Source organism: Natrix helvetica, assembly GCF_964273705.1.
Source record: "Natrix helvetica genome assembly, chromosome: 2".
NCBI lineage: Eukaryota > Metazoa > Chordata > Lepidosauria > Squamata > Natricidae > Natrix > Natrix helvetica.
Genome location: NC_138552.1, coordinates 19537646 through 19553450, shown reverse-complemented (window position 1 = coordinate 19553450; position 15805 = coordinate 19537646). Strand labels below are relative to the sequence as shown.

Here is a 15805-nt window from a genome sequence, read left to right as displayed (position 1 = left end):
ATTCAAATTTTTTTTACTACCAGTTCTGTGAGCGTGGCTTGGTGGGCGTGGCAGGGGAAGGATACTGTAAAATCCCCATTCTTTCCCCACTCCAGGACAAGAATCCTGCAAAATCTCCATTTCTACCCCACTCCAGGACAAGAATCCTGCAAAATCTCCATTTCCACCCCACCCCACTAACTTGCTTTCCAGCTCCGTTCTCTTGTGCAGGGCAACAGATCAGCTGGGACTCTGATCAGCTGGGACTCAGGAGGCAGCGAATAGATGGGGGTGGAACCAACCAAAGGTGGTATTTGCCGGTTCTCCTCAAAATTTCCGTTACCGGTTCAGCAGAACCAGTCAGAACTGACTGAATACCACCTCAGCCCTTAACTATTAGTCATCCTTTCAACTGCTCACCAACCACCCCTGGAAATCAGTACTACCATTGAAAGTTCAAGCTTAGTTGACTGAATTTCAGTGGCCAGAGAAGCTGACGTGCCTACTTTGGCCAAAGAAATGACGAAATGAGGAATCTACCTTACCTTGGCATGTGTAGGTAGTAAAAACATTTGGTGAGTTGAAGCCCACATATCTTCAAGTTAACAAGGTTGAGAAACATTTTTATAGGGAAGCCACAAATCAAGATATGTGTATCCTTTCATAGTAAAGTTCTGTGAGTGTGCTGATCATGCTTGGCTCATTTTAAATGCTCGGTTGTATCCTAAGGCTGAGCTCCTGCAATAAGCTAAATCCAAACTAAATGACCTGCATTATGGTGTAACACAGCTGTCAAGTCCCGCGGGCTTAGATCGGAGTCGCGGGGCTGTCTTGGAAACAGCGAAGGACTGGCCCTTGGTGCCTTTGCCAGCAAAAATGGAGCTCGGGAGGGCCAGGGGCGGCCCTCCCGACTCCGTTTTCGCTGGCAGAGGATTGCAGGAGGCCATTGCAGCCAAAAACGGAGCTTGGGAGCCCATTTTCGCTCGGGGCTGCCACAGGCACTCCCCATGAGTGATGTGGAGCTGGCCACACCCACTCCAGCCACACACACACACACACCTTTCCCCCCCAGGTCAAACACAACCCTGATGCGTCCCTCAATGAAATCGAGTTTGACACCCCTGATGTAGTACAATGGATAAACCAAGTCATGAAGGAAGAATTAAAATTGAGTCTATCACTCCCTGCACCTTCTTTGTAAAAGTAAACCACATTTTGTAGCTAGTTGGGCTATGTTGTAGCATCAAACCAGTGGTGGGTTGCAGTGGTACGCCCTGGTATGGGCATATCGGATCTTGCCCAGAGCACCGGGTACCGTTCCAGTACAGTGCTCCAGAGGGCCTGCCCACGCTTCTTACCTGTGCTTTAAGCTTTTGGCGCTTATGCACATGGCGCATATGGTGCCTGCGTGATGCTCCGCTGAGGAGCTGGAGCATCGCGGAGGCTTGTGGAAGCATCATTTGATGCTATACCACATGCACACGCCACGCACGGGTGCATGTGGGTGATTCCGGGGCTGTTCCAACTGTAGCGGTTGGAACGGAATCCGGAATCCACCACTGCATGAAACACGACTGCTAGTTTATGAGTATCTTTCTAAAAAGGAACTGAAATTAAAAGTGTGTTGCAGAAATTTAATCAAGAATTTAAATGCCAATTCCTCTTGAATATTCCTAGTCTTCTATTCCAGTCCTGTATTGCCTAAAGATCTGGGATGGAGAAAATTAATGTTGCCTTTTTATCCTGTTTTAGACACTTGGTCGATTTCTGTTCAGTTGGAAGCCTGCAGGAAAAAATAGCAAAGAAAATGTTACAATTAAAGGGCACACATCAATAAATGAACCAGTTCATCAGATTATACTGCTCTGTTTCATTTGCTCTTTAAAAAGTGGAATTAAGCTAACAATGTCTATGGAGATTCTCAGTCATCCAGGTCATATTTGTCCCAAAGGTGCTTTTTTAAGAGGCAACTGGATTTTCTGCTTTTTCTTTGAAGATTGATGCTCCTTAGGCAGAAGTAGGTTGCTGCCAGTTTGGTCTGGTTTGGCTGAACCAGTAGGGGAATTCAGGCCTGGGTCGCAGAACCGGCAGCGACCCAGGCCTGCCACGCCCCTGAAACTGGTTCCCACACCGTTGCTGGGCTGCCACCATTTTTCTTTTAAGTGATTGCGCAGTTCGCTTTAAATTGTACTGCGCATACGTGATGAACAATTTACATTGAACAGCGCACGCAGGAAGGTTGCGAACCAGTAGTAAAACTGGCAGTAACCCACCCCTGTCCCTAGGTTGGATTACAATTTGTTTTCAACAAAGCTTTTGGAAAAGTGACATAAGATAGCATGAACTCAGTCACTATCTTTTCTTGGATTATTGTTTAGGAGCCTTAGGGTCCATGTTCCAAAGCAGGAAATGCTACAGGTTTCGTACCAGGGTACTTAATAATTTTGGTAATACTGGACTAACTTTTTAGACCATCAATCCACATTATAAATAAAAGTTAAAAGTGGTGCCCTGAAGAAACCCTGCTTTTTCTAACAACACATCTGGACACAAAGAGGTGACATGTGATAATGGTAGTTACCATAGTAGTGCAAGTGCAATGCACGCGTGTGTATCTTATGCACACAAACAAATGCAAATTGAAAGTTCTGTGCAGCTCTGTGACCAATCAACACACTGTATGTAATGGAAGATACTTTTATGTTACGTGTCTTGTCTGTCTATGTTTGTTGAAAAATAAAAAATATATATTTAATTTCTTTTATATATATAAATATATATAAAATATATACAGAAAGAGGGAGGAGTGAGCTCCCTCCCATATTTGGGCATACCAGGGGTTGTAACACAAACACATACTTATTTTCCTGGCTTAGCTGATAAAGGAGGAGAACCGGTGGTGTAGTGGCTAACACATCCCAGGTTCAAATCCCAGTAAGGGTATGGCTAGCAGATGAGAGCTATAACAGCTTGAAATGGATCCATACTAGTCTCCCTTTATTTATTTATCAGCACAAATACAACACAAATATAAAAATATGGGTTTCTGCCTGCATGGTTTTCTGTGATGAGCCGAAGGACAGAAAGAGGGAGGAGTGAGCTCCCTCCCATATTTGGGCATACCAGGGGTTGTAACACAAACACATACTTATTTCCCTGGCTTAGCTGATAAAGGAGGAAAACCGGTGGTGTAGTGGCTAACACATCCCAGGTTCAAATCCCAGTAAGGGTATGGCTAGCTGATGAGAGCTAAAACAGCTTGAAATGGATCCATACTAGTCTCCCTTTATTTATTTATCAGCACAAATACAACACAAATATAAAAATATGGGTTTCTGCCTGCATGGTTTTCTGTGATGAGCCGAAGGACAGAAAGAGGGTGGAGTGAGCTCCCTCCCATATTTGGGCATACCAGGCGTTGTAACACAAACACACACACACACACACACACACACACACATATATATAAAGGAAAGTTCTGTGCAGCATCTTAGAAAAAAAGGTAAAGGTTCCCCTCGCACATATGTGCTAGTGGTTCCTGACTCTAGGGGGCGGTGCTCATCTCTGTTTCAAAGCCGAAGAGCCAGCGCTGTCCAAAGATGTCTCCGTGGTCATGTGGCCGTCATGATTAAATGCCAAAAGCGCATGGAACACTGTTACTTTCCCACCAAAGGTGGTTCCTATTTTCCTACTTGCATTTTTACATGCTTTCCAACTGCTAGGTTGGCAGAAGCTGGGACAAGTAATGGGAGCTCACTCCGTTACGCAGCGCTAGGGATTCGAACTGTTGAATTGCTGACCTTTTTGATTCACAAGCTCAGCGTCTTAGCCACTGAGACACCGCATCCCTCGATCTTAGAATAGCAATGTTAAAATGTTTGCTTGGAAGAGTGATGCATGAATTGTCTCCCAGTCAAACAGCCTTCCCAATCTTGCTGCAACAAAGTCTGGATATCTATTGTGCATATCCTTTTCCAATCCTAATTCTTTAAAAATATTAAAACTTACCTATTCATCATGTCTACTAGCTCTTGTATCTTTTTGGTTTTCTTGTGGTGGGACCCATAAATAGCAATCTGAATCTGCACACACTGCATGGGTTCAAAATACAAGAGACGATTAATTCCTTGTAGTGGTTTTATGTATACCAATGTCTTTTTTTAAAAATATATTTTTATTATTTTTACATTTAAATCAATGCAGTACCGCGAAGTCGAAGTGACCATACATTCACATTATATACAGCTAGTCTCAACCATTAACAATTAGCCTACTTAATACATTGTCTATCCTTCTGTCCAATCACAACATATATAGTTTGTTCTAGTCTTGTCACCTTGTCTTATACCAATCATAAAATCTGCTCCAGACTTCAAAATATTCTGATTCCCCTTTATTTTTAAGTTCAAGAATGAGCCTATCTGCTTCCGCACAGGCCAACACTTTTCTGATTATATCTAACTCTGATGGTGTATTTTCTTTTTTCCGATATTGTGCATAAGTTATGCACGCTGCAGTTAGTACATGTATAATTAGATAAAGTGTATCTTTCTTAAACCCCTCCGGTATTATACCTAGGATAAAAATTTCTGGTTTAAACAAGATTTGGTCTCCCACTATTTGTTCTAACCATGATTGAATCATTTTCCAATATTTTTTTGCCTCATTGCACGTCCACCACATATGATAAAAAGTGCCTGGTGTTTTTTTACACTTCCAACAATTTGGGGCCAGATTTTTAAACATTTTGGAGAGCTATGCTGTGGGGGAGATGCCATCTGTAGATGCCAAAGATTTTCTTTGTACGCTGTAGCCATTGTTCGATTCTGATTAAGTATCCAGAGTTTTTCCCACTAAGCCAATTCTACATTATAACTGAATTTTTTTCGCCCAGGCGGCCATAGTTTCTTTGATATGTTCCTCCTCTAGCTTATACTCCAACAAAAATCTATACAACACTTTGATCAGCCTGTTTTCTGTCTGTATCAAAAGTTTATCTAATATTGTGTAATCTTTAGCAATACCTTCCTTCTTCCTATCCTGTGCAAACTTTGCTTGGTATACCAATGTCTTTTAAAGCCACCTTTGAAATATAAAAATAATCTTGAGACTAAGTCTATGCTTTAGAGCAGCAGTCACCAACTGGTGGTCCGCAGACCACTGGTGGTCCGTGAGAAAATTTTGGTGGTCCACAGAGAAATCTTTGCATTTTTGCATTTTTTATATTGCACTAAATCAGATTTCCTCGCCAGATATGCCCCCCAAAAAACAATCTGGTCAGTGCGGGAACATAAGTCTGTGCCGCCCACATCACCCTGCCCACCTGCCAGCCCCCACCCTTTGGCTGAGTACAAACCTTACCTTGAGTAGAGCGGTGTGAGCCATGCGAGCTGGAACTGGAAGGTAAGACCAACAGTAGCGGAGGGAAATCTGCCCCGGACTCGCCACGCTCTGGTGCTGTTGCAGCGGGAGGGGGGGCGGACACTAGATCGCCCCCCTGCAAACTCATCTCGAAGAGCCCAGCTGAAGTTTCCCGTACCGCTTCAGCAAGCGCTCCTCAAGAGGCGAGAGTTTGCAGGGGGGCGATTTAGCGTCCAGGCTGGCTACAAGAGAAACATTCATTCTCAACCGTATTTAAGATTTCTAGCTAGGGTTGACTGGATGCTTCTCTCTACTGTAGTGTTGATGAAGCAACCATGATGAAGTTTTTGTTGATAGACTGAACTTGGGGGCACTTGCAATAATACATTGAAATGCAAACAATTAGGAACAATTTTGTGACATGAGACCAACTCTTAATAACAATTAAATCCCTAAACATCATGAATTCAAAACGATATTCCTGCAACTATGAGATATTTCAAATTCAAAACATTCTGCAAACCACCAAGATGGTCTTTTTTTTAATTTAAGCTGATAGTATAACTTAACTTAGTAATTACCTTACTGAGCAGCTGATAGGCCTCCCCTATTTTCTCCTCTGCTAGGCAAATGCAGCCCATGAGATATAATCGTTCAATGGCCTGCTTATTAAAATCATTGCAGGGATTTTGTTGAGTTTTAAAGGACCCTTTGAGTAATTCATAGGCTTGCTGAAAGAAATCATAAAAAAATAAAATATTTTTTATAACTCCTGTCCTCTCCAACACAAATACTTTGTTTATTTATGCTCATTCCTTTTGGGTTTACTATATAACTTTTCATCCATTCATTCATCCACACATGTCTTTTTGAAATATAGCTGGTATTTTCTCTCTAGTGAACAACTGATTATTCAGCAATTTAAAGCTCTAGCCCTGTTACTTCGATCTTACTAAAAATGTTAGAGTTTCATAGGTTATGGCTTCTTATGTTGGAAGAAATGTCCTTCTGGGTTCAGTTCCAAGTGGGGAGAAAGACACTGGAAACATGGAGACTGTTTAAAAAGATGGTTTAATGGTGGACAGGACCACATGGTTTGAGATGCTGGGCAATCAAGCACATGGTAGGGAGGGAGATATATATATCTCCCAGGGGTCATACCAGGGGTTGTAACACACAACACACACACACACACACACACACACACACACACACACACACACACACACACACACACACATATATATATATATATATATATATATATATATATATATATATATATATATATATATATAATGTTGTATTTGTGCTGATAAATAAATAAAGGGAGACTAGTATAGATCTATTTCAAGCTAATTAGCTCTCATCAGCTAGCCATACCCTTACTGGGATTTGAACCTGGCTGATGAGAGCTAATTAGCTCGAAATAGATCTATACTAGTCTCCCTTTATTTATTTATCAGTACAAATACAACACAAATATAAAAAGGCAACATTAAAAATAAAAATATGGTTTTCTGCCTGCATGGTCTTCTGTGATGAGCCGAAGGACAGAAAGAGGGAGTAGTGACCTTCCTCCCATATTTAGGCATACCAGGGGTTGTAACACAAATACATATTTATATATATTGCCAGACTCCCATGGGGCCATGCAGGAGTAACTTTGTAGGTTGTCTTGAGTTCCAGGCTTGGTTGAATCTTGCTGGGTGATGTAATGAAGGGGCTTTAGGCAATTCCTATTATGGCTTAATGTCTTTGTCCTGGTTTGGATCTTGAGTGAAGGCTAATCTTATCACCCTGGAGCTGAAGGTCTTTTGTAGATAAGATGGCCCAGTCTCTTGTCTTGTAGATAGGTTGGCACCAATCTTTATAGCTATTAACAAAGGTAGGGGCTGCTTTACAAGAGCATGTTTCCCATTTTCTCATCCAGGGAGGTATAATATTCTGAATTTTTAATATTTCCTAGAATATTTCATTCTTTTAAGAGAAGGGTGGGTGCTAACTTCCTATTTTATGGCTCATTGATTATGTTTCTTGAAATCATGATAACCTCAGTTCTTTAAACTCTACAGAGCTGAATTCTCCCAATCCAAAAGAGTTTTTTTTATCCATAATCAGGAATGGGATTGAAAATTTTTAGCAACCGGTTCTCTGCCCAGTTGCTGGGCAGGTGTGGCCTATTTGACCTCCTACACCACGGTGGTGGTGGGTATTTTCTCCCTCCCCAGGCTCCAGAGGGTTTCCTCAAGCCTCCGGGAGGATGAAAACGCCCTTGCCCCGGCTCCAGAGGCCCTCCGGAGGCCCTCCGGAGGCGGGGAATGGGCCCATTTCCAGACTTCCAGCAGGCCCGTTTTTCACCCTCCCCAGCTCCAGAGGCTTTCCTCGAGCTTCCATGAGGCTCCAGAGGCCCTCTTGAGGCTGGAAATGTGCCCATTTCCAGACTTCCGGAACTTCCAGGAGGCCCGTTTCACCCTCCCAGATCCTCCGTGCGGGTCCTGCACTTACCTGGCATCCCAAACGAACCACATGGAGACTCCTGGGAGGGGCAAAGCCAGTCCTTTCAACTACCGCTTCAGTGAACCAAATGTAAAATTAGCATCCAGTTTGCCTGAACCAGTCCGAACTGGCTGAATCCCACCCCTGTCCATAATGCTTGAGGAAAAGGTAAGTTGCCCCCAAGGGAATAACTTTTCCCAATCCAGCTGTGATCTTCCTCCTTGGTACAATCCCAATTATAACTACAGTTGGAGGTGGGAAACCATCTTATCCTTCCAAGCTGATTATTATTGTTGGCTGTCCTTCCATGCAGCCTTTGCATGGCCAAAAGTTACACAGCTGTATCCCAGCAGATGTCTGATTACCTTTCTTTTTCCAGCAAGTCCAAGCCACTTGCTGAAAACCTGAAGGGCACTGATTGTCTGAGGATGGTCCATTCCTAATGCTTCGTTGTAGGCTACCAAGCTCTCGTTGAAATATCTTTCAGCAGCCTCTAGAAAAAACAAGTGCGGGGTCTCTCGTATGAAATGTATCTTGAAAAACAAATCCGTGTAAGGAAGTTGTATGGATTAGTTAATGTCACTTCTTTTATTTGATGTCATTTCGTTATGCCAAAAGAAGTACACATTTATCATTTCGTTCATTTGATTTATGTAGCTGCCTGTCTCACTTTTACAATGACTCTAGATCCGTGATGGCGAACCTATGGCACACGTGCCCGAAGTGGCACGCAGAGCCATGTCACCTGACACGTGCGGCGTCACCCGTTCTTCTTCCGGGTTTCTGGTGCACATGTGCATGTGACACTCAGCTGGGCTTCGTGCGTACAGCAGTGCCAGAAACTGTCAGAGTTGGTCTTCTGTTTTCCGGCCAGCTGATCATCATGTGTCCATGCGCGGCAGCAACCGGAAGACGACCTGGCCACTGTGCATGCATGCGCCAGAAACCGGAAGTTCATTTTCTTCTCCTGCTCCTCTGCCAGGTTGCAGGCCAGACAAGTGTGTGCACATTCCCTTTTCGGCACTTGATGCCGAAAAGGTTCGCCATCACGGCTCTAGATAGTTTACAATAAAATACACATTTTTTTAAAAAAATAAACACATAGCAGCCAGTCATTGTCCAAGCAATCTTCCACACAGCCAGGAGACAGGAGGAGAAAGGAATATTAAGTATGTGTTAGCTGTAAGCCTTGGCAGGTCTGTTAGCCCGGGCCCCAGGGTGACTTGTCCAAACAAAGTCCAAGCCAGATCAAAATTGATGGGTTTTTTTTTTTTTTGTATTTATGTACATAAATGGAGAGGGTGCCTCACTGGCCACTCAGACAAACGAAGAGCAGCTTAAGAAGGTGGAGAATTACCATATTTTTCGGAGTATGATGCACCTTTTTCCCCTCAAAAAAGAGGCTGAAAAACTGGGTGCGTCTTCACCAAAATGGCCAATCTTCACCAAAATGGAATCACTGCCCCTTCACCAAAATGGCCGTGCAGAGCCTTCAGGAGGCTTTCAGAGAGCTCCTGGGGGCTGGGGAGGGCAGAAATGAGCAAAAAATGGCCATTTTTTGCTCAGTTGTGCCCCCCCAGGCCCCAAGAGTACTCTATAAGCCTCCTATTCATGCCCTTTTTGGGGGAGAAAATGGCCTGTTTTTACAAAAAAAATGGGCCATTTTTCGGAGGTTTGCAGAGTGCAAAAAACTTTTTTTTAAAAAAACTGCCTCTTCCAAACCTTGGTGCATCTTATACTCCGGTGCATCTTATACTCCAAAAATACGGTACTTTATATACAGTTCAAACATTTTGGGTTTGGAGTAGGTCAGCTTCATTGGTAATAGTCATTTTGACACATCTCTGGTGTTATGTATATCAGAGGGGGCATTCAGCCAGTTCTGACAGGTTCTGGAGAAGAAATTTTGAGTAGTTCGGAGAACCAGCAAATAGGCTGTTCCCACCCCTGCTGCCTCCCAGCTGATCTTCTTTGGTTGGCCTGAACAGGAGAATAGAGCTGGAAAGCAGGTTAATGGGGTGGGGAGGGAATGGGGATTTTGCATCCTTCCCTTCCCACGCCCACCAAGCCACGCCCACAGAACCGGTAGTAAAAAAAAAATTGAATCCCACCACTGATGTATATTGCCCAGTAGCTTTAGCATGTAATACAGAACATTCCAGTTTCTTAGTATGACCTTGTTAAAGCTCATCGAAATATTCAAGAAGTGTGGTTTTCCTATTATAACAAGTTTGGAAGTCACCAAAGTCAAAGTCAATGTCCTTGGCAGTTTCGAAGCAGTTGTTATGGGGCTGTATGTTTCTCATTCATAGTTTGTTTTCTTCTTAATCTACTAGAAACATTAATCAAAGAACCTCCTAGTTACTGAAAACATTAACCAAAGGAATCCTCCTTTGCTGCTGCCATCATACATTTGTCGCCCTGAGTTATTTTTAAAAAGACAGGGATTAAGAATCAATATTTATCTGGTGGTTTGACTCCATAATTACCAGCGTGCGTCTCTTCTCCTGTAGCAGCATAAGCCTTTCCCAGGAATAACGCTGCGGCTCCAACTTCCGGGCTGGATTTCTGGTAGAGAGCTAATGACACAGAATGAGCCTAAAGGAAAGAGATGGGTGTTTCCAGTCACAAACCAAGAACTATCACATGATTTCTGGCAGTCCATTCCCTCAAATAGCAATAGCACTTAGACTTCTACACCGCTTCTTAGTGTTTTACAGCCCTCTCTAAGCGGTTTACAGAGTCAGCCTATTGCCCTCAACAATCCGGGTCCTCATTTTACCAACTTCTGAAGGATGGAAGGCTGAATCAACCCTTGAGCTGGTCAGAATTGAACTCCTGGCAGTGGACTGCAGAGTTTGCTTGCAATACTGCCTTCTAACCACTGTGCCATCACGGCTCTCAAAACCTTTTTCGTCATCCTAAAGCTAGAGTCCTGGTCTAATCCCCAATGTGGAGCTTTCCCACAGAATCACAGTGTCAGCCTCTGCTTCGCTTATTTGCTATCGGCTGCCATAGAAATGGGGAGAGTGGGGGCATGGTATTTGGGATGGGAATAAATGGTACAGGAGGTGATATGGAAAAGGGAGTTTTCTTCTCACTATCTTTTGCGCATGCTGGTGGCTGGTGTTTGGACCTGATCAAGGTCAACCGTCCTGCATACCAACGTGATGATGCCTTTTGGAGATGCAATCCACGTGACACCTCAGGGAGTTCCAGATTGGACACTGGGGTGGGGTCATTGGAGGGAGGGGGCTGGGTTATCATTTGATATGTACTTGTTCGCGCCTTTCTGGCTCAGATCTTGCTTTACTTTTGTTGCTATCTTTTCATAACCAGTAAAAGTATTTTAATTCCATAAACAATGGAGTTGGGAGTTTTCTTTCTTGGTTATTGATGGAGGCACACCTGACACACAGCTTTGGGAAAGGATTTTATCTCAGCCCATATTCAGGGGGTGTGGGGTGTTGGAGTTTAATATCAGTAGCAATGGGGGGGAAATCAAATGCAAGAACGTGCTTTGTTATTGGCCAACCTTATTTCATACATATAATCCCATTTCATAGAGGACTTTTAAAGGTCAAAACCAGCACCTTGAACTGATCCAGGGAAAAAATGGCAACCAATACAGCTGGGAGACCAGACCCGTAATGTGTGATCTAGAGCCTTCGGGGGGAAACTCGATTTCAGTGAAGGCCACATCAGGGTTGTGTTTGACTTTGGGGGGATGGGGGTAGGCATGTCCAGGGCGGACATGGCCAGCTCGATGTCTCTCGTGTTGGGATACCTGTGGGGGCCCCAGGACTCTGCCAGAGAAGATGAGCTCCTGAGCTCCATTTTCAGCTGTGACGCCTTCCTGTAACCCTCTACTAGTGAAAACTGAGCTCGGGAGGGCTGCCCACCCTCCCGAGCTCCGTTTTTATTGGCAGAGGCATTGTGGGCCGGTCCTTCACTGTTTCCAGAGCAGCCCTGTAGGCCAGTTCTAAACTCCTCACAGGCCGGATCCAGCCCACGAGCCTTGAGTTTGACACCCCTGATCTAGAGGAACACACATAACTACCTTTTTGCACCAGTGGAAGTTTCCCAATATTCTTCAATTGCGTAAAAAAAAAATCCTTTACCTGTAATGCATATGAAATACTTTTTTCATACATTTTTTTCATTCGTTTGATTTTGGCTATTTCTTGATAAAGAAATATCAGTTCTAGAGCCGCATCTCCTTCAGCTGAAATGAGATCATCAACGGCCTTCTCAAAATACTTGGATGCCAAATCTAATTCGTTTTTCTGCAGACTTGCCCTAGGGACAAAAATAAAAATAAAAACAGCAGCTGGATTGTGGTGCAGTTGCCAAATCGTTGCATTCATTCACTGGAGAGAATCTGGTTCAAGTCTAATTTCACTCAGAGAAGGTCTCTGACTTTGGTCCAGTCTCAAACCAAATTACTGAACAGAGCAGTTGTGGGAGAAGAATGCAAGGAAAAAATGCTAGTTATGGGGCCTTCAGCTCTGGAGGAAATATGGGACATAAATCTAGGAAAACATGTTTTTAAAAGATTCAGAGATGCTTCCAACAATACTTTGTTTGGATTGGCACATCACAATCAACGGAATCATTTTAAAGATATAGAATTTCAAAACTCAGAAAGGAGTCATTTCCTGATCAGCTTAGGTCCTAATTAACCCTAAACGACACCCAGGTACGTTTTGAGTTTTACCTTAAGCAAGCCAATTTATATAGTGCAAACCTAGAAGTTCGGATTAAAATAGGGTTAATTCCCTTTGCTAGCTAACCTGCACAAAATAGGGGTATTTTATGCATCCCATAATTTGGTTGCTTTGTTTTTAACTTTTATCCTGAAAATCAGGGATGGGTTCTGGCTTCTTTTACTGCTGGTTTGCTCAGGGATGCGCTTTGTGTGTGCGTGCTTGATGTGCACTATGTGCGATGCGCAGTAGTGAAAAAATTGCTTCTTTGCATGTGCAGAAGCAAAAAACAAGATGGTGGTGCCCAGTGGTGGGTTCCGTACCGGTTGCAACGGCCTTCAGCCTCTGGAGGAAATATGGGACATAAATCTAGGAAAACATGTTTTTAAAAGATTCAGAGATTCTTCTAACAATACTTTGTTTGGATTGGCACATCACAATCAACGGAATCATTTTAAAGATATAGAATTTCAAAACTCAGAAAGGAGTCATTTCCAGATCAGCTTAGGTCCTAATTAAACGACACCCAGGCGTCCCCCACATGCATGCATGCGGCACGCACGCACACGGGCACACACACGCCTTATCTCCACGATGCCTCTGCGATGCTCCAGCTGCTCAGCGGAGCATCGCGCAGGCGCTGTATGCTCCATGAGGGTGCGCAGAAGCACCAAAGAGCTCAAATACAGGTAAGGAGCTCAGGTGGGCGGGTGGGCCCTCCAGAGCACCATACCGGAACAGTAACCAGTGCTCCCGGCAGGCACGGGTACGCCCATACCAGGACATACTGCCTGCAACCCACCACTGGCGGTGCCTATGGTGGCGCCGATAGAACCAGTTCAGGGATGTGGCCGGCCGAGTTGCTACCTACTCTGCCGAACTGGTCCGTACTGGTAGGAACCCAGCTCTGCTGCAAATATAGATTTACCCTGCATGGGCACGGGGGATGAAAATGAATGTAGAAAAATTGCTTAAACTTTGATTTGGTCATTCTAGGTTTTTAAATATTTAAACTAATCTCTCACAAAATAAAACTGAGATATTGGTGAAGGCAGATTGACTGAGTCAGTCATTTACTCTGAAATGCAGCTAGTCCTTGATTTATGAACCAGTCCCTTAGCAACCATTTGAAGCAGGGGTGGGATTCTACCTGTTGGGGAGAACCGGTAGCTCTGGCGATCAGCTGGGAGTAAACTGGTTCACTCCCACAATCAAGTGGCCCCGCCTACCTGCCCCTGCGCTATACTGACCTATATCGCCTCAGCTGAGTTGCGTGGCAGGGTGGATTGTCGCGACTCAGCTGTTTTCCTCCCCAGCAGTAGTGAGGAAGGCAAGCTTTCTCAAAACTACAAAGCGCGTGATCACCGAACCGGTTCTTAAAGTAGTAGGATCCCACCACTGATTTGAAGTTATGAAGGATTCCCCCCAAATCCCCCAGTTTTGAAGTTACTGTGTCAGTTCTTCCCATGTAGCCACATGTCCGCGTTTTTGTATACTCAGCCATCAGCCTGAATTTACAGATACTTGAGCGCCCCATAGTCACGTGACAGCAATTTAAGCCATTTTTACCCGAAACCGACATTTCCTCCCATTTTCTAACAGAACCCAGCCCATAGTAAACAATGGCTTCACTTAATGACTACCACGTTTTGTTACAACCACCACAAAAAGGTGGTCCAGAGGTCTAGTCACATGGTGATCCACTATACAACCATCACAACTTATGGCCCCAATTGCCAGATTCTATTATAGCCTTAAGTTGAAGACTACATCTAATGGCAGGCTGAACCAGTCAGGTCTTGAAAAGGAAATGTGTTAGCTGACAACACCAATCTTAATTATTGGTCACTCTTACCTATGGATTGCATGAGACTTGTGGACAGTGACCTGTTCTGACCCCCCTCTCCATGCCTGTGAACAAGCCAAAACACAGGCTTGGCTATTTGCCACTGCTTAATTGCTAGATAACAAATCTTTTGGCTGAAGGCTCAGATAACTCAGAATACAAGAAACAAAGCAGATATTCAGACACGGCTCTAAGACATCGACTTTCTTCACTGCTAATTTCGAATGGTTGTTTCCTGCAAATGTCCCCTCCCAACGCCTCACCTATAAGCTGTCTTGGGAGGGGCCAATGTACAACCACCTGTGCTAATTATCACCTGTGAGCCTGCCTACAAAGCTGCTGCTTTTGTTTCTCAGCCCACCTTACTCTTGCATCGGGGACTGACTACCTTTGATCTTCCCCACTGCTCCATGCCTCAGGCGCTTACTGGTGGCCAACCAGTCCCTCTGGTCCCTGCTCTGAATCTGAAACCTGCACAGGGTCTTCCACATCATCCAGGGCAGACTCAAATGATCCCTCACTATCTGAGTCCAGCATCAGCTGAACCGGAACCTGCTGGGCTACAACAGTGACCATATAATGACTTTGCCTAGAAAGGTCATTAAATTGCATTGCAGTCTCACAGCTGTCTACGTCTAAGTTTGACTGTTTTTAACCATGTTTATTCCTAGATATGTAAACTTAATAAGCCAAAGGTATCAATCTGAGTTGGGTGCAGGGTTGTTGGCGAGATTTCCATCGGTGAAATTGGAGCAGATTCAATTTTTCAGATTTTTCTTCAGCTTTCTGATAAAGTATTTTTTGTGGACAATTTTCTTCCCCAAATCATTTCATTATTCTAACCTAGTCTAAACCCTGACCAGCTATTTGTTCTGAGTTTCCTCAACAGATGATGGTTGCACTCAGTGGTGGGTTTCAATTTTTTTTAGAACCTATTCCGTAGGTGTGGCCTATTTTGTGGGCGTGGCTTAGCAGTCATGTGACCGGGTGGGAGTGACCAACTTGTAAATGTGGTGAAACTCATTTAACAATGCTCTTGCTTAGGAACCAAAATTCCTTTCTTGTCTCTCTCTCTCCCTCTTTCTTTCTTTCCTTCCTTTCTCTTCCTTTCTTCCTTCCTTCTTCTTTCTTTCTTGTGTCTCTCTCCCCCACTTACTTTCTTTCTTCATTCCTTCTTGTGCCTCTCTCTCCCTCTTTCTTTCTTTCCTTCCTTTCTCTTTCTCTTTCTTCCTTCCTTCCTTCTTTCTTTCTTGTCTCTCTCCCCCACTTATTTCCTCCCTCCCTTCCTTCCCTCCATCCTTCTTGTGTCTCTCTCTCCAATGTTCTTTCTTTCTCTTTCCTTCTTTCTCTTTCTTTCTCTCTTTCTCTTTCTATCTTTGTCTCTCTCTTTTTTCTCTCTCTCTCCCCCTTCCTT

At 43.9% G+C, this 15805-nt stretch overlaps 1 protein-coding gene across 1 annotated transcript in view; it reads right to left on the bottom strand.

Moving 5' to 3' along the window:
* Nucleotides 1-1249: 1249 nt before the first annotated feature.
* TTC23L (tetratricopeptide repeat domain 23 like) overlaps nucleotides 1250-15805 on the bottom strand; it is a 30665-nt gene continuing 16109 nt past the window's right edge. Inside the window, exons 7-12 of the mRNA XM_081942885.1 lie at nucleotides 11961-12138; nucleotides 10329-10437; nucleotides 8205-8332; nucleotides 5922-6071; nucleotides 3988-4070; nucleotides 1250-1762 (exon numbers count right to left, since the gene is read on the bottom strand). Of these exons, the coding sequence (XP_081799011.1) occupies nucleotides 1681-1762; nucleotides 3988-4070; nucleotides 5922-6071; nucleotides 8205-8332; nucleotides 10329-10437; nucleotides 11961-12138 (730 nt within the window). The 3' untranslated portion in view covers nucleotides 1250-1680. The remainder of the gene's footprint in view (nucleotides 1763-3987; nucleotides 4071-5921; nucleotides 6072-8204; nucleotides 8333-10328; nucleotides 10438-11960; nucleotides 12139-15805) is intronic.